At 36.3% G+C, this 26,903-nt stretch overlaps 1 protein-coding gene across 1 annotated transcript in view; it reads left to right on the forward strand.

The window, feature by feature from the left end:
- Window positions 1–26,903, forward strand: part of LOC149541130 (SNARE-interacting protein KEULE-like) — a 292,714-nt gene that overhangs the window by 222,229 nt on the left and 43,582 nt on the right. Inside the window, exons 16-17 of the mRNA XM_089802124.1 lie at window positions 2,615–2,728; window positions 2,910–2,987. Coding sequence (XP_089658250.1) covers window positions 2,615–2,728; window positions 2,910–2,987 — 192 coding nt within the window. The remainder of the gene's footprint in view (window positions 1–2,614; window positions 2,729–2,909; window positions 2,988–26,903) is intronic.

The raw sequence follows: 26,903 nt of genomic DNA on the forward strand, positions 1-26,903 counted from the left end.
AGCCTTAGTGATCCACTTAGATTTTAGATCGATGTCCTCTAGTGTAATTGGGGTGGTGTCATTAGCCACTATCTATGCCTAAGATATAGGTTGTAATGAGCAAATACTAGGATCATTCAACTTCTTCATTGATAGTCTATTGTGTCACTTGGAGTTTATGTGCTTAAACATACTCTAGATGCACTCACAACCCAAAGTACACAATGGATGTCTCAATATGCGAATGACAATCCTTTGAAGGTTTGGTCTTTTAGGGCCAAACATTTGCCACTGTTGTCGGTAATTATTGTGTAGCCGACGGGATGCATGTCGTTGGTAAATACTATGTAGCCGACAGGCCCTTTGGGAAGGTTCTTGTTATGTAGCCGACGACCCATCGGAAAGGTTCTTAGGAAAGTATTTATACACCCTCCGGGATCATTGTGATGATCATCAGGAGCATTATGTAATCTCTTTGGCATATGCAAATAATAAAAGGAGTACTGCTGTTCTTGTTTAGTGTTTGAATGCATTAATCTATTTACCCCATGTGGTAAACAACCACCATCTATTTGAGATGAGGAAAAGAAAAAAATCAGTCTAATTTCCAGCTTTGAGACTTTAAGTTATAAAATCAAATTATGTATGTAAAATATATTTGTACTTGGTTGCCATATTGTTCGATCGGTTTCACAAATTCAAAATTTTTCCTTGGCTACTCATGTTTGATTGTACATAAGTTTGCAAAAGCTTTTGGCCCTATCTACACCTCTTAACCCATGGAAACTTGACAATTTCCTCCAACATGATATCAATGCAAGAGGAGGCACATGGAAGTGTCTCTCTGTCTAGAGTCTACCTGCAACAACATAATTTGCTACATTGTTAGTGACCACTCAAACTACATTTTCTTCACCCATTAAGACTTTATCTATGGCCTCACATAGGTATGTGGATTTTTTGCTATGTGTGGAAAGCATCAATGGACTTGAGAAAAAAGGTGGAACCTGGAAATAAAGAAAAATCAATGATCAATCAATAAATCACATATATATATATATATATATATATATATATATATATATATATATATATAAAAGAGAGGTAAACATTTTGACGAGGCCATAAATGGGGACCTCATCCCCAATGGGATTTGAACCTTTATAGCAAGAAGAATAACACAACAACTCAACCATAATGACATGCTACTATTGGCATATACTTCTCTTTTATAATCTAACTACACTTGCATGTAATCACATAATAATAATAATCGTTACCTTCAAAATAATGAATAGCAGCCAATAAAGTTCCACTCTCAATAATATCAAAGCATATGCAAAAACACCTAATGAAGACAAAGTTAACTGAATATTTGGCTTAATCACCTGATAAAGACATCTCTTATTTCCTTGAATCAAACAATTATACGCATGGCTTAATAATATTAATCACTAATATTGCAAAGAGCAGCCTATATATTTATTGAACTAGAGGACAAATAAAAGAATTGAAATAGAATTGTCAACAAATCCCAACATCTGCAAATGTCTTATTAATAGAATTTATCTGTGAATTTGTATCCAATGGAAACATATGAATTTGGCATTAGAAAGTGTCAGGTTTTTGTCTAACCCTTTTTGATCTATTGAAACTTTCTGCCATCAGCTTCTCATAAAACAGCATACAAGTTCATCACATCAATTCCATAAAAGCATCCTTTCTACATTCCAAGAAGCCTCCTTGTAAAGAGCTCCAAACTCTATCTCAAATATCAGACCACATTTAATTCATACAAGGCCTTATTAAATATTTTTCACAACTGGAGAACTTTATATTCTTTAAAAAAAATTAATGCTTGGTAAACTTCTTAACATGGCCGATGACATTAACATGACACACCCTTCATCCCCATGTGAAGCGCTGTTGACCGAGAGCTATGAATTGGTGAAGCCACAAATGGGGCACCTCAACCCCACACTTGTTGAAACCCATGAGCACAGCCACCCAGCGAAGGCAGAAAGCTTGTGAGGACATTGACTAAGTAGGGGTTTGAACCTTGGTGGCTGCTTTACCAATTAAGCATTTTAACTGCGACACTACACATCCAAAAACAATTGGAGAACTATATGGTAATAAAACAACTACTTAATTATTTTATAATTTTCACTGTATTTTTAATTATATTAATTAATTAATGTTATCCCTTTTGAAACAATATAAATTTTTTGACAACTTAATTTGTTTAATTGAGTCATTTGTAAAATTTGGGGACATTTCAGTGTGTATGTCTTATAATATTATCAACCGTACATATTAGTAGTGTCGCAACAATACAGTTGTACAAACATATCAGACCATTCATAGATCTGATGAAAACATTAATTGTTATGAAACAAAGATGATAGTGCAACCCATCTGAATTTATTGAACTAACATGCATGATTGATAGATGATATTATGAATGACCATCATTATTCGAAAAATTTATAACCTTTACTATGAGCTTTATTGATGGCTAGAAAAGTTCTTGATTCAATCTTATCAATGAATAATTGAGCTGCTATATTTTAATTCTATTTTTGGGAAAAAGTAGTTTGTCATAGATAACAAGTTTGAGTATTTTTATGGACAGCTTGCACGACTCTCAGCAGATGATATGAATGCAGTGAAAAATATGTCATATATAGGAGGCTCAGTTCCCAAAAAGCATTCAGGGGGCTTTTCTCTTAAATTTGGGACAAATAAGGTAATTTACTCTCATGAAATCAAGTAATTTACAATTGTCCGAAACCAAGAAATTACTAATTAGTGCATGTTTTAAAAATTTCTTTGAAACTCAACTACCAAAAAAAGTCTGCTGATTCAAAATGAAGACCCCCGGTTTACTAAATCTTCATTTGATATGGTTGTCTTCTTGTGCTGAGTAGAAAAAACATGGACTGAGAAAGGAGAGAAATCAAGAAGAGGACAACTGGCAACTTGCTCGCTTCTATCCTATGGTTGAGGTATATTTTTGAATCTTAAAGCTGATATGATATAGTTTGCTCTCAGATGGCATGAAATTGGCGATTATCTGTAATTGAAAAGAACATATAAGTTGAACCTCCTTTATATTAAAATTTTGGAATAAAGAAACAATCCTATGTAAAAGGATGATAAAGATGGGGACCCTAAAGCCCCCTTCAAAAATTTAACTTGGAATTTTGAAAATTCAACATGCTATTTATTAAGATTGCTTAAATTTTATATAACATTTTTCACACTTAGGTCTTAAATGAATTAGAGAAATTCATTACTATCAATCAATCGACATAAGTTTTCCATCTTGGCTTTGCACAAGTAGGCCATACAATCTATATGACACTGTTCTTTTAAAAAATAGCATTAAAGAATGCTAATTGTTTTCAGGAGTGAAAGTTACTAATATGTAATAAAATATTTTTGTAATACACGAAAGATTTTGCCACGTAAAAAATTACTACATATGAAGTTTTCAGTATCCTTTATATAATATATGTTCACACAGATCTGAAATAAGTAAGAAAAATCCTTTACAGTCTATTGATCTACATAAGTTTACCATCTTGGCTTTGGGCAAGTTAGCCATACAATTTCATCACACAAGATTGTTCTGGTAGTAATAACATAAAAAAATGGTAAAAGTTTGTCATCAGTGAAAGTTCCTAATGTGAAATGCATTGTTTTCACAAGACACTAAAAAATGTATATTTTGTGGCTCGTAAAAGTCACTACACAAAATGTGTATTATCCATTATATAAAACGAATTTGATAGAGTCAATACTTAATTAACCATTGTGGTTTAAAAAAAAGTTACCTGTTTTCAAGGACTTGCATGATAACAACTTTATTTTAATATGTATCTGTGACTTGATGTATATAGCGAAAGAACACAGGAATAATTTCAATGCATAATTATAAAACTCTCTCAATTTTCTTTTCTTTTCTCAGAGATATCTTTAATGAAAGAGAGAATTGAACATTAGAATTTTATACCCCTATTGAAATATGTTAAGAAAGCTAAATATATTTTCGTCAAAGCCAAAAAACTTGTGACTTGCTATAACAGACAGACCCAATTTTGACTTGAATTCAAGGTCCCAGAAAATTCATGTGTACAAATTAAAAAGAATACTTCAATTCTGTAAAAGATTTGCAATTTTAATGTTAGTACTTCAATAATGTATTGAATAAGTTTGCAGAATATTAATAAAGTGTTTTTTTTATTATATTTGAATACAAAGAGTACATCACACTAAGATGCAAATAAAAGAGCCAATAATTTGGCATGTGTTGTGATGGTTGAAAATTGTCATAAAAAATTGCAATTTCATGCCAGCTACAACAATTTATAGTTTTCTGTTTAATGTATACACCCTAGGGATGGTTGGGTTCTTCCTCATAGTTGGCTACTGCTCTACCTCATACTAGAAGATAATGACTCGTCAAGGTCAACATCATTACCAGCTGTGATATCATTCAATCCAATGTGACCCTGCTCTAAAGGAGCCAAGAGGGATCCTGAGTGAATGAGGCCCTTGATGGTATAGATAGGAAGGATAGACATTGAGTCCGCTTTCCAAATCTAGAAAGTGCTCCGCCTAAAAGGATGTCTTAGGGTGAAGGCTCTTGTGGGGTTTTACCCAAATAGTGTGAATGAATTGCCTATTAATATCATCTTTGATGCAATTGTTCAACACTTGGCAGGGAGGAAGAAGTCAAGGGAGTGCATCAAGAGAGGTATTGAATCCCTATAAATTGGAGGACTGAAGTCTAATCAAACCAAGAAGGGGCCCGACTAGATGAGAGAACAAAATCAACAATATACTCTAAGGAACAATAGGCAAGGTAAGGGTGTTTGTTACACGCCTCACATGAGTCACCAAAGTGCCAAAGGAAGTGAAGGTACTCGACAAAGTTAAAGATGGCCTCAAGCCTGAAGGGACACGCCCCAAACTTTGTGAGAACAATGTTGTGTGGCTTTGATTTCTTGCATCAAATGATGTGTTGAAGGAGAAGAATTTGAATCCGCTCCGCAAAGCTCCATTTATAGTCCAACAAAGGACTCCACACAACTAGACCATAGAGAATTGTAGGTCTAAAAAGTGTATGCATCAATGTCATCTTGGACATAGTATCCTAGAAATGGTTTTGGAACACTGTCACTTGAGGAGGGCTAGTGAATCACACCCCTTATTATCCGTGGCTGAAGAGTGGGCCTCATCGTAAAGTGGGACCTAGAGAACTTGAGCCCTAGATATGTGTAAGAGGATGAGTTGTCCACCTCCAAACCCCTGAAGAAGAAATGGAGGTGAGAGGTCTTAGGCATTGAAGACCATCACCTTGGTCTTCCCCAAGGTCACCATCAAATCCTAGAACTTGCAAAGAGACAAGGGATTGTCTAGCGACCTCTATAAATCCTCTAGGGAGGAAGCTAAAATAATGATATCATCCACAAAGAGTAGAATAGAGATCAAAGCTTGGTGAAAAAGATAACTATCCTTCAAAAGAGTGTGATTTTGCAGATATCTCTCCAACTCATCAATGTAGATACCAAAAAGAGTAGGCGAAAAGGGGCATACCTTCTTAATATCAAGAGTGCTCCTAGTGAAGTCCAAAAACCAAGAAGAGGGCTTGAGATGACCCAAAACCATCTCATATAGTCTCATTATAGCTGCCAAAAGAGTCTCAGAAATACCAATATCCTAAAGTCTAAAAAAGGGTTGTCCTAGGACAAAGTCAAAGGCTTTGTAGAAATCCACAAGGCAACAATACACCTTTGAGGAGTGATCAAACGCCTCCTCAATAATGCCCCAAATAGTCAAGTTGTGATCCATACTCTAATAATCTAGTTTGAAGTTGGCTTGCCCCCTGGCATGAATATAACAGTGATCCAACTCCCTAGACAAAAGAATATGAAGAGTTATGGTGTACATCTTGGAGAAGGTGTTCCTAACAATGATGGTCTTGTAATTATTGAGGTCCAAGGTAGGAGCTACCTAATGGATCATATGTATGATGTGATGTGACCAAAAAGGAGGGAAGCCTATGTAAACAACTTGGTTGAAGAGATCTGCCAAATAAGACCATAAAATTGCGATATCGTGTTTGAAGAATTCTTCCAAAAAGTTCTAATCAAAGACCTTGCTAGAATTTATAGTTTTGACCGCTTCCTTGATAGTGGTGTAGGAGAAAAGGTGACAATGAAGAGGGGTGACTTGAAAAGGATTTTGACTAGGGACATCATAAAGTGCAACAGTGTGGGGAAATTAGCAGATTGTGATCAAGTGTAGGGGAGGGGGAATGACGGGGGAAAAGTGTACGCCAAAAGAGTTTGTGTGAGCAATGGAGGGAGGCAAGAAGGGTAAATTTGCATTGAAGGCACTTCTTACGATAGAGGAGTTGATAGTTGAAGGTCTAAAGGGAGGTGCAAGAAGGGTGGTGGAGCATGAAGGCCAATTGCAAGGTGTGATGAGAGGCCTAATAGCCATCATTATACCAGTTTTTCATATGTAAAGTGTTCTTAGGACTGGAATGAGGGAGTTGGGGGAAGGGAGGGAGGACGAGGTGGTATTACAAATAGAGGTGGACAAATGAGAAAACTTAGTGGACGCAACCCACAGTGATGAAGAGAGTAGAGGGAGAAGTCTAAGATGGTGGGTAAACATGTTAGGGTTGTCGATATCAAAGTAAACAATAACACAGGAAGGCGGTGTTGGTTGGGGTGCAAGGGGGGGTGAGGGGGAACGAGTGGTTGGGGGGGCTAGGGGAAGAGGGGGTTTAATGGATGAAGAGACGAAGCAAAGTATGGTCGGATAAAAGGAGGGTAATGGAGAATTGGTTAAAGGAGGAGATGAAGGAATGCTAAGAGAGAGTGTAATCTACTACATTAGCACTACTGCCATGAGGCCCACACCTAAATAAGTGTGACCCAAGAAAGAAAGATAACCCATTAGAAACCAATTGTAGAAGACATCCGTCCTTTATGGTTAGGGGACCATCCACATCCTTGGAAGACTTGTGGAGCCCATTGTAAGTTGGATCCATTTTCTCAATGCATAAAGAGTCAATCACCTTGCTGTGAAGGGGAGTCTGTGCCATTTGAGTCCTAGCATTGAAGTCACCAAGGTGGAGAATTTCCCCAACCATGGAAAATTGGGTATCATAAAGGTCAGAGAAGGGCCGTGAAAACAAACCCACATGAATCTAGCCAAGGTGTTGGAAAGAACAATGCAAACCAAATCACGAAGTCTATCTTTAACAATGTAGGCAACCCTTAGGGACCACAGTCCCCATTAGAGATCTTGGTCACATTCTAGAAATAAAATATCGAATGAAAACCAACACATGTAGCAAAAGGTCAGGCATGTTTCTCATGAGTCTCAGTGAAGAACACCAAATCTAAGGAATCTATAACATTGAGAAGAAGACATGGAGATGACCAAACTGAACCATTACAGTTCCAACAGCTAATGATGTGTTTGGGAGAGTATCAAACAAAACAATGTATCCAAAACACAAATGTGCACACCTCCTCGCTTAGTCTCCCAATTACCATAATGATGTTGCATTGTCTTCATAGCTTGCACCACATTTTCTATGACAATTCCTTACACAATCACATCCAACATTAAGATGCAAGAGGGTTTATCCATCCCACAAACACAATTTTAGAAACTCAAGTAGAAACTCTCTGCAACAATACATTATTCATCAATTTTTCATACACATAATTAACAACATAGGTCTGCCAATTGCCTGTTAGTGTTCATTCTCAAATGTGACCCCTCCTCTCTTCTATACACTTTTCCAAATTACTTTTGCCTTATGTAGCCAACTTCCTATTCCTTTTATACACTTAGCATTCTAGTCTGTCCCTCAATCTAACATGGTCTCTTATTTGAGACTAGCATCCATTTTGGGAGGCTTCTCCCCTTTGCATAACTCCTTTGATCCTTTCCTTTTGAGCCACTTCCTACATTCTAATGACGTTTCTCTCCCTTTAAAGTGTTTTACATCGATTCATATTGAATCGATGCCTCTTTATTTCTTTACAATGGACTCTGCCTTGTCTCTAATTTCCTCTCATGCAACTCTTGCATTTCTGTAAACTTTCTGGGCCATTTTTGTAATCAATGAAACAATGCAGCCTTTCATTCTTCGTACTGTGTGAATGCTGGCCAAGGTTGCAGAATTTTTCTTGACACCTGACAATTTTAGTAGGTCAAAAGTCTTCTCACCAACTCATTTGGGCATATCTAACATCATTGCATTCCAAGGGACGGCATCACTTTGAGGCATTTAGTCTGCATGACTAATCCATGCTTCAATATTCTAGTAGACAATACCTCCAAAGATTCATGCCAAGGAATTGCAGTAACAAACTTTAATAATATTGGATTGCATGCTCTACTTGACAAGTGTGTTGACAAGAGAATATCCAGATATATGACATTATTAGTTCTTTCACCTCTAAGTGATAGGAACATCTGCAAAGAAAAATAAATAGTAGAGAAACAAAAGCTTAACAAAATGAAGATTACAAAACTTTTACAGGAAATATTTTTTGGTGGTGACAATTGCCTTTCTACCCAGGCGCTCTTGCACCACACTACATATACACCATCTAGAAATGGGTATCCATACTTGTATCTATGCTTCCTTTGTACTAACACAATATTTACCATATTCTCAATGTTCTTTTTGGAGTAACGACAAATTTATGTCATGTAACTTTTAAGGCCATTATTGTATTCTCCTAGAAAGTATTGTTGTAATACACAATTTGCACACTGTAGTATCCCCAATTGGGGAGATAAAAAATCAATAGGGTTAAAATGAATTTTAATTAAAGATTCAAATTCATTCACTAGGTCATGATAAATTATCCTTAAACTGTAAGATAAAATAAGATAAATTCACTAATGTCCAACAAGAGATTGCCAAAAGGGTTTATGTGGCTAGAAGCATACAAACAAGGAAAAAACCAACTATGGGAGCACTAAACGGTGTGAGAGAAAGAGTGAGCAAGAAAGCAAAAGAAAAGACCACCAAGGCAAGGACTTGGCTTTGAACTCAAAACTCAAGCAAATGAATAGGAGATGGATAGATGTAGATAACTATATGTAACACCAATATGGGAATTGATTCTCCACTCTTTCAATAATTTGATATTTTCAGAAATTGATTGGAAATTGATATCAGAATATTGACAAACAATTAATGACCAACTCCCTTCTTTATTAAATGGCTTAGCACAATTTTCATTTATTGGACATGACACAATAGTGTTGTAGGTAGACACAATAAATCTGGAAATGAAATATACAATAACTAACCAACTTCCTCATTAAGCACAACTTGGAATGTAATGCCAGGATGGATGTCAATCTGCATATTTTGTTTGCAGTAGAAATGATGCCAATTTGTAAATTTAGATTGCATCCCTGATTTGATAACAAACCCCAAACTACAACTTGCACCCCTTCAAATTCCAATCGTAGGTCACACATAATGCTTGTATAGTCAATGTAACTTCCAAATTATTAAAATATGTTGTATAAATTATTTTTTATCTTAACCTTTCTCATGTTCTATTAGTAACAATTAATCTATTTTTAGATTGAGTTTGAAATCTATAAGTTCATACACCACAATGCTAATATTAAAGCAACGTAGATGTGTGTGTGTGTGTGTGCAACAGCGAATAAGTTCATACACCACTATGCTAATATTAAAGCAACATAGAAATACACCACCATATCAATGTTTCAATTCAAAAACAATAATGTCAACATTAATTTTTTATGATATTTGATATTAACCACTATGCTAATATTAAAGCAACATAGAAATACACCACCATATCAATGTTTCAATTGAAGTGGGATATGACGAAATGAGATTCAAAAAGCCATGTAATGCAGGAGAGGATGGGGTGTGATGAGGAATTAAATCTGATACAAGGCAATAGTGACTAGAACTTTAACTAACATAGTAAGTACTTCTTCGCTATAGTACCTTGGAGATAAGAAATATGCAAGGAGGTGCAATGGGGTAGTCATCTTTTGATCACAGGGCTGTGATAGGTTGATCGCCAACCTTGCAATGAAGATTTAACTCTTACCAAATGAAGCGTAGCCTCCCAATTATGCAAATCTTAAACTCATCTAACCAAATGCTGCCTGTAGATAATGTTGACCTTCAATAATCAGACAATCCCTTTGAACAGAATACACAAATATAGATGCTCGTTAAATTCTTCAACACAAAACTCTCCTTAACCACAATAAAACATTAGGAGAAATGGCCAATTGTATACCTCAGCACAATTGCCAATGCAGGCTCAGAACAAAATCTCAGATTTGAATCTACAATACTTCAACTGTAGATCCAATGGAACAACTCAGAATTCATACCCTTATACTTCAGTAAGGGCAACAAAATTTAGGACCTCCAAAAAAACAACAAAAGCAACAAAAGCAAATAAATATCCAAGTGTGCTTTTTCCAATGAAGTGAGCTGATATTTATAATCACTAGTTGACAAAAGTTTCCCAAAGAACTCCACTTCAAAAACTATGAAAGTTTCCCAAAAGAACTCAACACTTGGAACTTTCCAACACAATTCTTTTAGTAATATTTAATACTTGGCTTAGGTATATAATTAATTAAATAAATGGCCCCTTCCAATTATGACTCAACCCTCAACTTCAGTGAAGTTATTAAGTAAAATTATAACTTTATAATAAGTCATTTAATAATTTAATAATAGTTTGGCCACTAAATATATAATAATTCCCAAAATAATCATCATTTAAATATGTCATCTAAAATAGGAGCCACACCTATTATTTGTCCATGTGACCAAATGTACTTTTGTCCATCTCAATCAATACCCAACTTACCACAAATGGTAAGTACACAAAACTAAGCCCAAACAAAGTTCATTCTGAGCCAAATGAAGACCAACGCGTATCTTATTGGATTGTGGAGATGACAAGACCCTCCCAAGCCAAGCCACTACCTCAGAAGACCCTCTATCCACAATAATTAGCCTATGAGGGTCACAATAATAGGCTAATCCCTCAAACTTCGATGCTGGCAAAAATGGGGACATTGCAGTCCTCCGTCCTCGAGATTGCTTGTCCTCAAGCAATCTAGCAACACAGTGAACTCCAACCTCCACCTAGATCCCAAAAGAAGAAGTACGTGGCATCCCTGTCAACACTGAACCAACAGTATGCCAATATCATTAGGATCATCAACATTGCCTCCAATATAGCACTCAGTACTTGTGTTGGTGATGTGAAAGTCAGGGCATCGACAAAAGATAACTCCATAGGAGATCTCATCATACTCTTCTTCCCTATATCCACCCACATAATATATACTGGATTGGAATCCTGATCATCACTAATAATCCTTGGAAAAGACGTAGTGATAGGAGAACCATATGTACTCATGCTAATTGTATCAACAATAGGTGTAGCCACGTCAAAACCTGTGGACATAGGAACATCACCAACCGCCACAACAAACAACTGAATCGAATTTGCAGATGGTGAAAATTGAGCCCAACTGCACTCAGGTGAGTGATCAACATCAATCTCAAAAAGGGGATTGTCATAAGACAATGCTGCATCCATGTCGAACATAGGATTATCCACAAGGTGAACACCAACATTGTGTTGATCAGTAGTATAGTATAAGTATTTCCCTACGTCACTCACCTTATTATCAAAAACATGTGTACTATCATCAGAGCACAGATCAACAACTGCATGCATACTGCTAAACTCAGTAGATGACTCAACTGACACAAAAGTGGCAGCTACTACAACAGTATCCTCACATGCTTCTACCTCCACTATTACTGCATCACAATCAAATGCACAATCCTGGGGGTTCATGTCAACAACTGTATCATTTGACTCAACCTGACATGAATTACTATCATACTCCACATCCACCGTGTCCAACTCATGTGGTGTCTCATAAGAAATGTCGCACACATCTATAGCCCCCAGGGTATCATCACATTTCATACTTCCAAAAAACAATATCAGATTTGACATACGCTTGTGGTTTTGTTTTAGCTCGTCCACTAGCACATCCAATTGTTTCTCGGTACCATATATCTCAGATTCTCCATCTCCAGGTGGAGATGTATGCTCTCTGCGAGTTTAAGATCAATTCGGAATGAATCTTCTATCACCATTCATGTCATTGAATACCAATCACAAAATTAATCTAACAATCTTAGAAGCAAGCACCGATCAAAATAATAACTGAGCCCAATTCCTGCAAGCTGGAAGAAACCACTCTAATACCACTATAACAACCCCAAGCTGGTTATAACTCCAAAATACATTAATTATTCAGATGTTCGAAAATTTGTGAAACACTTGGCAAGCGAACTTGAAACTCAAGCAAATGAACTAGAGATGGATAGATACCGATTACTATATGTAATACCAATATGGGAATTGATTCTCCACTTTTTCAATAATTGGATACATTCACAATTTGATTGGAAATTGATATCAGAATATTGATAAACAATTAATGAGAAACTCCCGACTTTATTAAAGGCCTTAGCACAATTTTCATTTATTGGACATGACACAATAGTGTTGCAGGTAGATACAATAAATCTGGAAATGAAATATACAATAACTAATCAGCTTCCTCATCAAACACAACTTCGAATGTAATGCTAGGATGGGTGTCAATCTGCATATTTTGTTTGCAATATGAATGATGCCAATTTGTAAATTCGGATCGCAGCCTAAATCTGATTACAAACCCCAAAGTACAGTTCGCACCCCTTCAAATTCCAATCGCAGGTCACAAATAATGCTTGAACAGTTAACACAACTTGTAGAGAAGAGATCACAGGTTTGTAATGAGATCGTAGGGCTATGATAGGTTGATTCCCAACCTTGCAATGAAGATTTGCCACCCATCAAATGAATTACAGCCTCCCAATTATGCAACTCTGAAATGCATCTAACCAAACACTTTCTATAGATAATGCTGCCCTTCAATAATCAACCAATCCCTTCGAACAAAAAATGCAAGCATAGATTTAATAATATTTTCCCAATGGCAGTGAAATTCTTCAACACAAAGTTCTCATTAGCCACAGTAAAACAGTTAGATAAATGGCCAATTGTATACCTCAGTACATTTGCCAATGCAAACTCAGAACAAAATCTCGGATTTGAATCTACAATACTTCATTTGTAGATCCAATGGAACAACTCAGAATTTAGAAATGGTGATATGAAGATCTTCAAACAATTGAGGACCATGACTCGAGTCTTACCCAAATTGACAAGAAGTTGTCGTAAGTCACAAAAAGACAACAACCTATCAAGATGCCTCTGAAGACCCTCACGAGAGGAGACCAAAAAAAACATCATTGGTGAAGAGCAAAATGGAGATCAGGATCTGGTGCATGTAAAAACCATTGTCGGGGAGCAAGGAATCCCTAAAAAGGCCTTCAACTCATAAATATAGATGCTGAACAAGTTGGGGGAGAGAGGGTATCCCTGCTTCTCCCCAGTGGTGCCTTATAGAATGGGATAAGCGCTCAAGAGTTATGAATCTGCCAACCATAGTCTCATATAACCTCATAATAGCTGACAATAAAGTCTTTGAAATCCTAGTGTCTCGAAGCCTCTGAAAAAGGTCCCCCAAGGAATTGAATTGAAAGCCTTTCAAAAGTCCACGAAACAACAATAGACTTTTGCCAAGTGGAGACAAGACTGCTCAATAATAGCACAGAACGTCAGGATATGGTCCATGGTTTTGTAGTCACGTTGAAATTCAGCTTGACCCCTAGCCCGGTAGAGTCTCTTTTCAAGCTCTCTAAATAAGATAGTGTTCAATGTCGTGGCATAAAGTTTGGCAAATGTGTGTCCAATCATAATGGTCCTATAGTTGTCGGGGTCAAAGGTCAACTTGGTCTTACGGATCAGATAGATTACGTGCCTTGATCAAAAATTAGGAAAGTTAGTGCACAACACCTTATTGAAGAGTGTGGGTAGAAAGGAACCCAAGATGGAGATGCCATGCTTGAAGAGGTCAGCCTGGAATCCTTCCTCGTCTGCCACCCTACAGCATCTCATAGATCTGACGGCCTCATAAATGTTGGAGGGAGTGGATTAATGGCAGTGGGGAGTTGTGGTGACGTGGAGAGAGGGTTGGCCAGGGATGTCATAAAAAGTGGAGGTACAAGAAGTGAGGGAGCAAAGATCAAGGGTGGATGGTGGAGGGGGATGATAGGGGAATACGGTATGCCAAAAATTCTTGGGGTTGTGAATAAACCTGTCATAAAGGGATCTGCACTATGATGCAATGAACACCCGCTTCTTGTAATAAAGAAAGCAGTGGTAAGAGAGTGTTAGCTGAGTGTAAGTAGGGGAGTGAGCATCAAAATTCGAATGCAAGGAGCATCGGAAGCTTTTACAATCATCATCAAAACATTAGTTCATAGGACAGGTATTTTAGTGTTTGGGAGTAAGGGAGGGGGAGGGAGTGATGAGGGATGGAGAGGAGAGGTGACTCCGAAATCACAGTGGCCAATAAGACGAACATGGAGGAAGCTTGGCTAAACTCGGTGAATCTGTAAGGGGGGAGAGTTATCTAAGATCGAGGTGTTGGAAGTTTATAGGGAAAGTTAGATACCGAGAAGGGGGTGAATCGGGATCTATAAAACTTTTACCCTTTGAAACAATTTTAAAATTCGACAACTTCACCTCTAATCCCTTTAACAACAATATTATAAATCACATAAACATTTACTGCAATGATGTTTCAAATCTAACAACTAATCACATCAATGAAATATGAAAGTACATGATCAACACAACATAGATTTAGGTTACCCAGAGTCCCTCTAAGGTGAAGGTAAAATTGGGATTGGGATGACACCCACAAATCTTCACTACTACAGCAATAAAGTTCGCCTGTTAGGGCTACAATTTGATCACTTCTGATGATCTACCTTGTGAAGGGTCTCCCCTGTTAAGAGCTTACATGACTTATTTAGTCTACCTTGATTAAAGAATTTAAACTAACAACCAAGTAAGCACTCTATTAAGAGATTTTACAAAGGTCTATTAGGACCACTCTATTAAGAGATTTACTCTGAAACACTCGCTAGAATTTATTAGCACTCGATCCTTCGGTTTGCACTTAATATGTTGATTATGGATCTCCTCTTTTCAATCTCTAATCTAGTCTCCAATTTGATGTTTTTATATTCTGCCCTTCACTACTTTGCTTAGTCACTTTGTCTAATTCTCCTTCAAACTTTGCTTTTAGATTCCAAACTCCGCTTCTCTCGTATACACAGACACATAATCAGGCTTGGGATAATCAATTCTTCACCTTTCCCTCCCCTTCGGCTCGAGGACACAGTCGGCTTACTCATCCTGGATGGCGCTTGGGGTCTTGAGGCCGGCATCCTCCTTTACATTGATTACCCATCCTTATAATTACCCTTCCCTTCTTCTCTATTTGAGGCCACTATCCTCATATAGGTAGGCATAGGCTCAGAACGAAACCTTTATCTGTCGTAAAGGTTACCCCTCTTCGAGGACACTGTCGGCATCCTCATCCTTGTGGAGATAGGGGTTCTTGAAGCCATTGTCAACATCCTTGTTTAGGAAGGGCCTTGCCAATAGAGTTTTTGGGCAGGATATCTGGAGTTATGGTGTCCGAATGGTAAATCTACCCACCCATACCATAGCAAGACGCTATTGCTGGATTTTGTTACTCAGGCATGTTGTAGACTTAGGGATCAACAATCTCCCTCTTTGACATTAGTAGCAAAAACACTTTGTCATGATCGAACATCATCCAAAATTGAAAAATGGTACTCCCCCTTTGACTATGACTCGGTCTTCATAAAGACTTCAATATATACAATATATATACATGACTTCTGACATACTCTATGTTCAAAATGAGTATACATTACAATTTTTTTCAAAGAATCATGCCTTTTCTCATGTCCATTACCAATTATATTTTCCCCTTTATGTTCATTTCCCCCTTGTTTTTGTCACTCATGGTTGATGGTGTGATGGGGTCAAACCATATTTGTCCAAAAAGGGTTTGTGAATCTATATAATCATTGCCAATGCATTATCCCAACTCGATCTGACATATTCCTGTTGTCTTGCATTTTGTCACCACAAAATGTTGGTAACAACAAGAAACTTTTTAAAGCTAGTTTTGCATTTCTCTAAGCTTGAATTTGATATTCAATTGCTTAATATTGATCGATTGATTCATATCAATTCGAATATTGAATTGTTTTACTGAAGGCCTTCGTCAAGTTTTTTTTGTTTTGCTTTCAGTTGAGCCTTTGCTTGATTTTTGAAGCCTTCACAATCTTTTCTTTGCTTTTGCTTGTTTTTAGTCCTTTGGATTTGCTCATGTCATGCCTTTCGATTTTCCCTTTGTTTTGGTCTAACCTAGAGGTCAAACGGAGTTGTCAGTCAAGAGTTATGTCCGTTTTAGTGCCTCAAAAGTGGACATTTTAGATGCAACAGCACGAATTAAAAATATGATGTTATATTTTCAATTTGACATTCACTTTTTGTAAATATTACATTTTACTCACTTTTTGTTATGTTTTTAAGTTACTTTATCTTTTGATTTATAACTTGAAGTGACTATAGAGCACTTTATGTTATAATTTTAAGTTGAGTTACTTTTTAATTTTTCACTTAAAGTGACTATAGAACTATATAGTTACAGTTTTAATTTTTGGATTTTAAAATCAAATACTTATTTAAATGTCACTTTAAACTAATGTTTATGTGTTATATTGAATAATGTGATATATAAATATTATTTTTGACCCATATTGATGACATTTTTATAGTTTTAAGCGAAATACATGACTTAAAGTCCTCAAAAGTGGACTTTTTATGTGCATTTGCATGTTAAAACTATGAAAAGTGGAAACTTTTCATGTTATTACATATAAAACTCACTTTTGAGGATACTTTTCATGCCATTACATCAAAAGCTTATGAAAATGGACTTTTTTGATGCAATGACACGAAAAGTAGTGTTTTTATGCTTAAGCATCAAAAATGTGAGACATGTTTTAAAATATCTAAGAGGCCTCAAAAGGTCCGATTTTGCCTATCAACATGTTTTAAAACATGCAATGCACTCTAAAAAGTGCGATTTTGCATAGAGATATATTTTAAAACATGTAATAGACCTCAAAAGGTTCGATTTTACATGAAGACATGTTTTAAAATATGCAATGACCATGAAAATGTCCTATTTTGAGAAGAAAATGTGTTCTTACTCACCAAGAATCCGATTTTGGCCATAACTCAAGATTTTCTCCATGGATTTGAATGAAATCTCTTGCATTCAAGGTGTTTTTACTTGGTGATCATTTTGCCTCCATAAAAAATGAGTTTAGTGAGCTGAAAAATGTTTTTGGATCTCCCAATCTAGGACACGTTTTTGCAAAAAACTCCACAAATCTTGAAATTTTGAAAACATTTTTGCTTGGAGACAAGTCGTTTTGGCCTTATTAGTGGATTGCATTGCATTGTGATCAATATTTTGGTGTTTAAACACCAAATCAATTTACTTGGAAACCTTGAAGAAACACGTTTTTTTCAAAAACATTTCAAGAGCATGAAATTTTGAAAACATTGGAAGTTGGAGAGGATTTAGGGCACGTTTTGGCATCTTGCAACTTAATCTCCATGTGTGTTGCCCTCTATCTTTTGAATTTGCAAGATTGGAAAAGGTCTCATCATTTTTTGAAGAATTTTTCAAACAAAGAGCATCTTTTTTCTTCAAATTTGGCACTTATTGTTCATGTAAGTGGACTTCTTCCTTCTTGCATTTTAATTCTTGCTTATCTTTGCTGATTTTATGCATGAAATCGTTAGATGGTTTCCATTTGTAAATATCTTTGCCTTAGAAAGTGCATTTTTCTTTTAAATATGAAGTTTTCTTTCATTTTCATGATTTTGGTTCTTCCACAAGTCCCAATTTCAAATTTGAACTCTGGAGTGCATTGCATCTTGACATGTTTTGAGTTTTTTTTAAAGGTACATTTTTTCTTTTGTTTTGGTTTTGTGTGCTTGTTTGTTGATTTTTCTCCATTTGGAGAAGTTACGAGTTTTTTCCCAAAAACTTGTTTTTATGCAAAAGCATTGTCATCTTTCACATTCCATTTCCATGTCATTACATCTCACATCTCATTCAACGAAATGAGATTATATGTTTTTCATTTCATTCGCCATCCGCACATGCATGTAATCCCATTTTCTATTTCTGTTTTCACTCATCTCACTTTCCGCTTTCATTCGCACGACACGATTACACGTAATGTCTTACGTGTAATTGCATCCAAAAGGTCTGATTTTGATCAAAAGTCACATTTTGAAAAGAGAAAAAGATGTCATTTTCGCTTCGTGTTCACTTTGACTTCTCTTCTTTTTTTTTTTCCCAAAAGTGACTATAAAACTCATTTATCTCACCTTTCATTTTTCATTTCCATCTCTTCATATGCATTCGCGCTTACATAAGTAAATACATGTTTCCGCCTCATTCCATGTTTTACATCTTAGCCTTCATCCACATATACAGATAAAGTGTATCTTTCACTCACACTTGCATCTCATTTTACCTTTCACCTTCTGTTACAAGTTGCATTTACATGTACGCATGTTTCATCCAATAAGGCCTTGAAAATGTTAAGTCACTTTTGAAATCAACAACTTTCACTTTGCACACATTCCCATGCATTTCACCTTCGCATGTTTTCTTTCCATTTTCTATTTTCACACTTTCATATCATTTTCATTCCACATTCCGTTCATTTCATTTCACTTTCCATTCCATTGCATATGCATATGCGTTCTCTTTCAAAGTCACCCCTTTTTCGAATCTTCACTACTACTCTGGAACTCACTTGCATGGAGATTCTTTCTGATGATGTATTTATGTTTTGGGATTTTTGTGTTGCAGCACAAGCACAAGATGTCCTCGCCATCCAAATCCAAGGGCAAAATGAAATATCAATATGAGAAGGAATTGGCTCATGCATCTCCTTCAGTTACATCTGTCTTGGACAACGTGTTGGACATGAAGATTGGTCATGTAGATGTGGCTAATTTTCTACAAAGAGTTGAAGCTCCAGCTACTCATGAAATGAAGTGCATTAGGAAAAGCAACATCCACTTGGTGCCTACGTTTCCCATGGTGGCTATAGAACCTGACTTTATTTATGGATGTGCACGGCGGTTTACTCCTAAGACAAGGACTATCAAAGATGCTGACGGCAAGGTTATCATTAGCCTTGACCCTGGATTTATTGAACAAATCTTCAAAGTTCTGCATAAATTAGAATGTGCTGATTTGACTAAAGAATCGTCTTTAGCTTGTTGGAATGAGCAAAAGAGCAATTATCAAAAGTATGTTAACCTTTACTGGTTAGACAATAAAAGAAGTAATTTTTTTAGGTGGCCAAAGACTCTTCATCGGTCAAATTTTAAACAGGAGTATAAGGATCTCATCATCCTTCTCAGTAGGATTTGTGGTCTTAAAAATTCTTCTAATTTTGAGCCGTGGATGTACAAGTTTATGTTTCAAATTATGGAGAATAAAAAACACATCTTTTGTGGGTAGCTTATCAGTACTGCGCTTTGCCAACAAATATGCAATGTAGGAACATCAGTGCCTTTTCATATGAATTCTTAGCTAGTTTACATTCCTACTACCATGGGATCTTTTTTTGGTCTTTCTACCAAAGGAGATCGTCTTTAAGTACCTATTTGGGATTACTATGACCAAATCACTTTGGCTAACAGTAAATTCCATTACAGAAGAGTCCAAGATGCCTTTTTTGGACATTACAGGTGTTTGTTTGACAAGCAATTGTCTATCAAAAGAGTATCTGATGCAGCATGGGAGAAGGTGAACCAGTACGGCTGCATTTTTCTTCAGTTTCTCACTTTCACATACTTGAGAGTTGGATATTTCAAGGGAGAGCCGTATACCTTACCTAGGTATGCTACAGATCGAATCATTAGGATGGAATTAGCAAGACAACTCATGGACTTGCAGAGTGATTAGCATGCTTCACATAGGCCTGGATTTGGCATTACCTTAGCTAAGCCTTTTTCTATTGGCAATTATTCAATTGTTTCTGTGCCTAAAGAAAAGAATATGGAAGCAGAATTGCAGTTGATTACATTGAAGAAGTTCAAAGCTAGATTTGATTTTGATTATTGAGAGATGAACTCTAAGATAAAAAGAGCCTACACTCATGTTCATCGCATTGAGGATATTTGGATTGATATGAGAACAGAGCTTAACATCATGAGGATGGATTACTGCAGGTTAACATTACAGTAAATAATTGATCTTAATATGTGGGAAATCCCGTTAGATTTTCAAGTTGAAGATGATGGCGACATCCTTGATCTAGAGTTCCGTCAAGCCGGTTTTGATAAGAAGTGCCATTTTCCTATTCAATTGCAACAAAAGGAAGGTACATCTATCATGGATAGGTTTCAATCTATCCTAGTAAACACTAACAAATGGTTGAAAAGTAAAGGCCTTAAAAGAGTAAATTCTAAGATGGGCCTGGATTGTGGAAGTTTTGGTCCTCTCGGCAGGAAATCACAATTGGAGATTACATTGAAAGATGGTGCCTCATCTTCAAATTTCAAGAGTGCTCTCAAATTCAAATTGAAGGGCAGAAAAGGAACTAAATCATATCAAGTTCCTGAGCCAATTCAAGAATCAACAGCATAATCAAAAGAAGAATTGGAAACAAATCTTACAAAGAAGTTTCAGATGAAGAAGGGGAAATCATGATCACATCTCCTCCAAATCCTGCACGAGCCTGCACGTCTTCTCTACATGAAGAACCCTTTTTGCAAGAGGTTGATGATGATGTAGATTCATTCTCTATTGTTTTCACTCATTCCATTCTAGTCTTGGAGGTTAACACCATGGCTCTTCCTATTTCATTTGTTGCTCCTCATGTTCCTGCACATGAGCAATATGATCACTTAGCAAATGTGATTTCCCAACTCTTACCAGTGCTCAAGTTTCCCAACTTGATACATCTTTGACAGGATTTAAACTCTTCATGACGGAGTCTTCTCAACATGTCTCTATGCCTTTAGCAATACAGACTGAATCATGCTCAGTCACTACAAATATACAATCTGGATCAATGCCAATGGACTCCACTATGCCTGCTTCTGTAGATGAAAGTTTCAGCTTGCCTGCATGGTTGAGTAGAATAACAACAAAGAGAAGGAAAGTGGTTTTTCCTTTAAATAACCTTCCTGTGAAGAAAACTAAATCCAAATCTTTTAAAGATAAGATTGTTTCTAGAATTTTAGTTGATTTCGATAAAACCAAATTTGTTGAGATAGCTAAGTCTTTGATAGATAAACCTGTTGAAGAACTTACTCATTCTGACTACAAGTTCACTAAGGTTGAAGTTGGAAAGCAATCTCATTTGGGTTATTTGTAGGATCCTCAAGATGCATTGACAAATGTATCAAAAAGAAATCATGAACTTTGGGAAAAGAAGAATCAATTAAAACAAGAGATTCCCTGTTTAAATGAGGTTATCCAAAAACAATCTTTTCAAAGTGTTGTGATATCTCAAACATCTAAAGTGAAAAGTTTAATTGAAGCTACCAAGTCTTGAATACAAGAAATCATTTGCGAAGGAGTTCGAGCCATCATAGAGACATTTGCAATTCTTAGACGTGGCAAAGAGATGAATGAAATGTAACAAAACTTAATTTCTTCTTTGACCTTGGAACCAGATAACTTGAAAGAAATCTTTGATGATTGGGATGAAATGATAAAATTTGATCTAGATGCTATGGTCTCATGTAATATTCTTCCATCACGTGAGATGTTCTTCAGATTTCAAGGGCTCATTGGTTATAAGGAAGAGACATTAAGGGAGCTGATTACAAAGATGCAAGTTGCTCTGGAAGATTGTCAAGCAATTGAGACAAGTGTTACTTGTGATTTGGAACAAATGGGATGCCGTGTTACTGATGATTTTGATAATCTTTTGGCAGCAGAGAGTGACTTCCGAATATACAATCAGAATCAATGCTGATTTAGATTCTGAAGATTTTGGTTCGCACACAAAGAACAAATTCGTTTTGTACAAATCCTTGACAAAATACCTGTTAGATACTACAACATGAAAGTCCAAAGTTGTGCAATCAGCACATGAAAATGCAGTAAGAGTTGAAGTCATATCAAAAACAATGGAAATTGTTGATCTTCCCACAGTGTGTGACATCATTGTCAAATTCAAAGCATTAAGAAACAATCTCTAAGATTGTTGTTTTGTTTCATGTTAGTAGTTGTAGAAGATGCAGTACGTGAAAAAGTGTAATTACATGTAATGCGAGTTACATGTATGTAAAAAGATGTAATATGAGTTGCATGTGTAGTTGCATGTAACCTTTTATTTTCTGTAGTTAGACTAGGTCAAAGTTGGTTGAGTTGCTCCCTCTTTTTCCTCCACATTTTTCTCAACTTTTTTGCCTATATAAAGGAGTGCCCCCTCATTGTAAAATTATCATTATTGTTTGTGCAAGAAAACTCTAGAGAAATTGTGTCAGCATAACTTTGTTTGTGTAAGCACTATTTTGAGAGAAAGTGAATACAAAGGAGCATTCGAGACTTAACTTTGATTAAATGAGATTGTAATTTGAGTGAATTGTAAGCTTTGTCTATGATTTATCCAAGTTGTCTTTGATTCATATTGTCTTGTGTTATTGGTAATTGTTCTAGTGAATTGAATTGAAAAGAGTTAAGAAACAATGGAAGCCAGAGCTTTGACTAGGAGCAATTGTGAAAGTGTATAGTTAGAAGCTTTGTCTGTAGCTTATATTTTCTTCTTAATTCGACAAATAGTAGTATTTTACTTTTAGGAGTCTTTGTGCCCTAATTGTAAAGTTTTTCTATATAGAAGTACGACTGGACTTAGAGCCAAACCAGTACATTTTTAGCTAGCCTTTGAGTTAGTGGAAGTTTATCAGTATCACTGTTTCCAACTCTTGATAGAAGTGTAGTTAGAGATTTACCTTGCCCATTATTCGTTATATGAGTAAGTGGATCCTTTCTTGAAAGTTAAGAAGAAAGGATATTAGTAACACCTTGTTTACAAAATCTCTTGACTTCTTGCTTACCTTGAGTTGATCCAAGGAATGGTGAGAAGGGGGAGCTTCCCTTTAAGGTAGGAGAGACTCTGTCTCACACGCTGTGGTTGGTCATCCTATTTTGCAATTGAATTTTTACCCAAAAACTGTCAGTTGCAAAATATCCACCCAACAATTCCAAAACTTGAATTTTGATTTCTGGCTGAGCAACTAGATCAATCAAACTGTCAACAATAGAGAGATGTAAATCTCTTTTAACTATCTCCTTTGGTAACGACAACTCTCTCTACATAACCTTTAAGTGAGGTATCAACATTGACTGAATTGAAATAAGTTTTGCTCGAATTTTGCCATCTGTAGCTTGCAATTCAGCCAATCTCCCTTGGCCAAATATTAATCTATTATAATGAATAGAACTTGAACTTGCATCCATGTTCAAAGAATGTCCTGTAGATTTCAAATCTAATTGCAACTTCTCAATCTTATCTTGAATATCCTGAGTGAATCTTGGTACGTCACATGATGTTTTATACAAAGTTCAGATATTCATTACAACTCCCTCTGTATTTATAAGATCAGAAAGTTCAACTTGCCTTATGGCGATTTCAGTTGACACTTTCGCCAAAACTTTCTTCTCAAATCTTTTCTTGGACCATTTCATGAGCTTATCATTAGCCTCAATATCATCATTATTTACCTTTTCTACAATATGAACTAATTGGTTCATTATTGGGACTTTTTCATCAACTTCTTTGATTTCATAAGCATCAACAAAGATATCTTTAATCTCTTGTAGTACCTGTTTCTACTGATGCTCCCTTCACAATTCTTCTTGCCTGGTCTTCCTTGCTAATAGATCTTACAAGATTTGCATTTTGCTCATAAGTCAACTTATTATTTTCATACTTCGAGATCACTATAACTTCATTAAGTTTTATTAGCTTCCCAGGTGATCTAGCCTTCTTCAACATCTTCATCTTGGACTTTGGGGTGCTGCTACTCGGCAATGCTAACTGTAGAGAGTGTGAGGAGACATCCACACTCGGTCCTTTCTCTTCCTTAGCTGTCTTTGGCTCTTGACCCTATTCCTCGGTCCTTGCAACACTTTGTGACACTGTCTCCTTTGTTCCCTCGGCAAGAGGTCCTGAGACTTGTGGTCTTATTTCACCAGTAGTAGAAGTATCTACTTGAGTGTTCATCTCATCAGTATGACCCTCTATAGTCTGATCTGCCTTAGCAGGCTCTCCATCTCTTTTCTCTTCAATAGTGGGCACACTATGTTCCTCCGCATTTATAACAATTGTCCTCTGTTGTAATTGTGCGCTGTAATCAACAATAGTTATAAGTGTTTTTGTCAGTGTCACGGTTACTTGTTGATCCAAATCTGTCTTTCCAATCTATGGATATTCTTTAATTTGCACAATAACCGGATTGGTGGTCTCAATCATAGTGTCTTTGATAGATTTAGGAGCTCGCTTCTCTTTTTCTAACTTAGTAGACACTAATTTTTTTCTCTTTGACAGCTATAGTCACATTGGGCAAAGTAGTAGCAAGGGTTTCATCCTCAATGATGAGTTTCTATTTGTTGTTCCTTTTCTTGAGCCATTTTCTCTATTGTTTCTAGTAGCTGTTCAACATCATTGTACAAGTCTTCTTTGTTATTGATCTCAACTTTGTCATCTTCCTTTTCTTCCTCTTCCATTGTTCTCGACATCAACACAAAAGCTTTCTTCCAAACAATTGTGCTTTCTTGTACAACATCCTCAATTCTGTTTCTCCAAATTCTATATGCCCTTGTCTTAGGCACAAATTTCTTCGCGTAGTCTCTTAAGGCTATAGACATATGAGTTTTCCCTAAACTAAGTATAGTTTGGGCCAATATAGCTTCCCTTATTTGTCTTTCAGTGGTTAGTGCCCATTTCCATTTTGCATCAATTTTATTTATAATTGCAATTCCTTACCTAGTACTATTGGTGTATATTTAAAAGTCACCATCATATCCAAAACAACCTGTTCTACTTTTTCTTTATCACTTTTATCTAAAGTATCATATTTTACACATTTGAAACTTGTTAAGCTTGCTAAACTTCTTATAGTCTCACATACCTTTTCAATAACTTGAGGAGCTCTCCTTGGTACTATCTGAAACTTGCTCAGATCATCAGATTCAGTCCTCTCGTCTTCATCATCCTCTTCATCATCAGGTTTAACGACATTTTTTCTCCTCGAACTCTTCTTCTGCTGACCTTGCTCGGTCTCCTTGGCTTCTAATGTTCTCTTCTTTGGAGTCTTGCCTATAGCGGGCCTGGTTATCTTTACTAGCCCTTTCTTTGGCTCGGCAGCTGCAGCACTTGCTGCCTTGGATACTTGTCTAGTAACTCTTCTTTGTGTAGAGGTGAGTGGTATAACTACTTTCTTTAGGCTCCTTTTCACCATAGGATCAACAATTACAATATTTTTACCTTTTGGTGCCTGAGGCTCGGCAACATGATCTCTTTGCCTTTAGCTTCATCTTCTTCATCATCGTCACCTTCACTACCATGATCTTCCCCTTTACCTTTTGTTTACCCTCCATTGGTGATTCTCCAAGTTTACCCTCTAGGTCATGGATCATTTTCTTCCTCTTTTTGTCCATCTTAGGGACCTTTGTTTGCATCATCATTTTGATCTTGGTAGTCTCATATGTACTAAATGTCTCAGCTCTCTTGTCAATTTCTTCTGCTAATAGTGTTGTAATAGCAGTAGATATTTCATCAATGTTAACCTCATACTGCATTGGCCTTAGCCATGCCACTCTCAGTATAACCGTAAAGCATATGTACAGTCAGTATCAACCATAAAGCATATGTGGTCATAATATTGATCAACCACCAACTTAGATATTCTTAACCTGTTCTTCATTTTCCTTTTGAAATCTTCAAAATATCCATCCAAAATTGTTTCAAAATTATCACCAAGTTTTTCAATATATTCGTTAATCTGCCCACAGGTCTATCCTTATCCCATACTACATCTCCAATTGTGGGAATTGAGTTTTGAACATAAAGAATATACATAATATAAATGAGCCAAACGTACATCAGGTGTTCTTGGCTTTCTTGATGGCTCCAAGATTTTCTACAAGCTGAATCAATTATAGCTCGTTCAAGTCGTAGCTATGGTCCTTTTTGACTAATTTGTATCTCATATCTACCACTACACAAGGCACATTATCCAGTTGACTTGACTGATAGAACTTATGTGCAATCACTCTGACTACAAACTAATTGATTGGATCTATGATTGTATCAATGGACATCCGTCGGCAATTCCACTTCACCTTAGTAAGGTTATTCAATTATATGTCTTGCCTTTTAGTGAACGAGCTTCACTCGGTCAAGGCTAGGGTAACCAGTTCCATGATGTATGATGAATTTTGTAATTTTAACTAGCCTATTCTCTAGCCATAATTTCATATCATGCAACTTGCTCGAAACACCTTTAATCCATTCAACCTTGAATACCTTAGGAAAAGCTAGGGCACGAGTTAATCCTTTCTCGGCAATGATTTTGTTTTCCTCCTTCAGTGCTCCATTCTCGCATAGCTTGTCATATGCATTCCTCAATTCAAAATTTATTGACTTCACCAATTTTGCACATGTAGCAAGATCTTGAATCATGCACCATGATAACAAAGGGTGAAATAGATGACAA

Source organism: Cupressus sempervirens, chromosome 9 (assembly GCF_028749045.1).
Source record: "Cupressus sempervirens isolate cs-2001-9-10 chromosome 9, ASM2874904v1, whole genome shotgun sequence".
Lineage (NCBI taxonomy): Eukaryota > Viridiplantae > Streptophyta > Pinopsida > Cupressales > Cupressaceae > Cupressus > Cupressus sempervirens.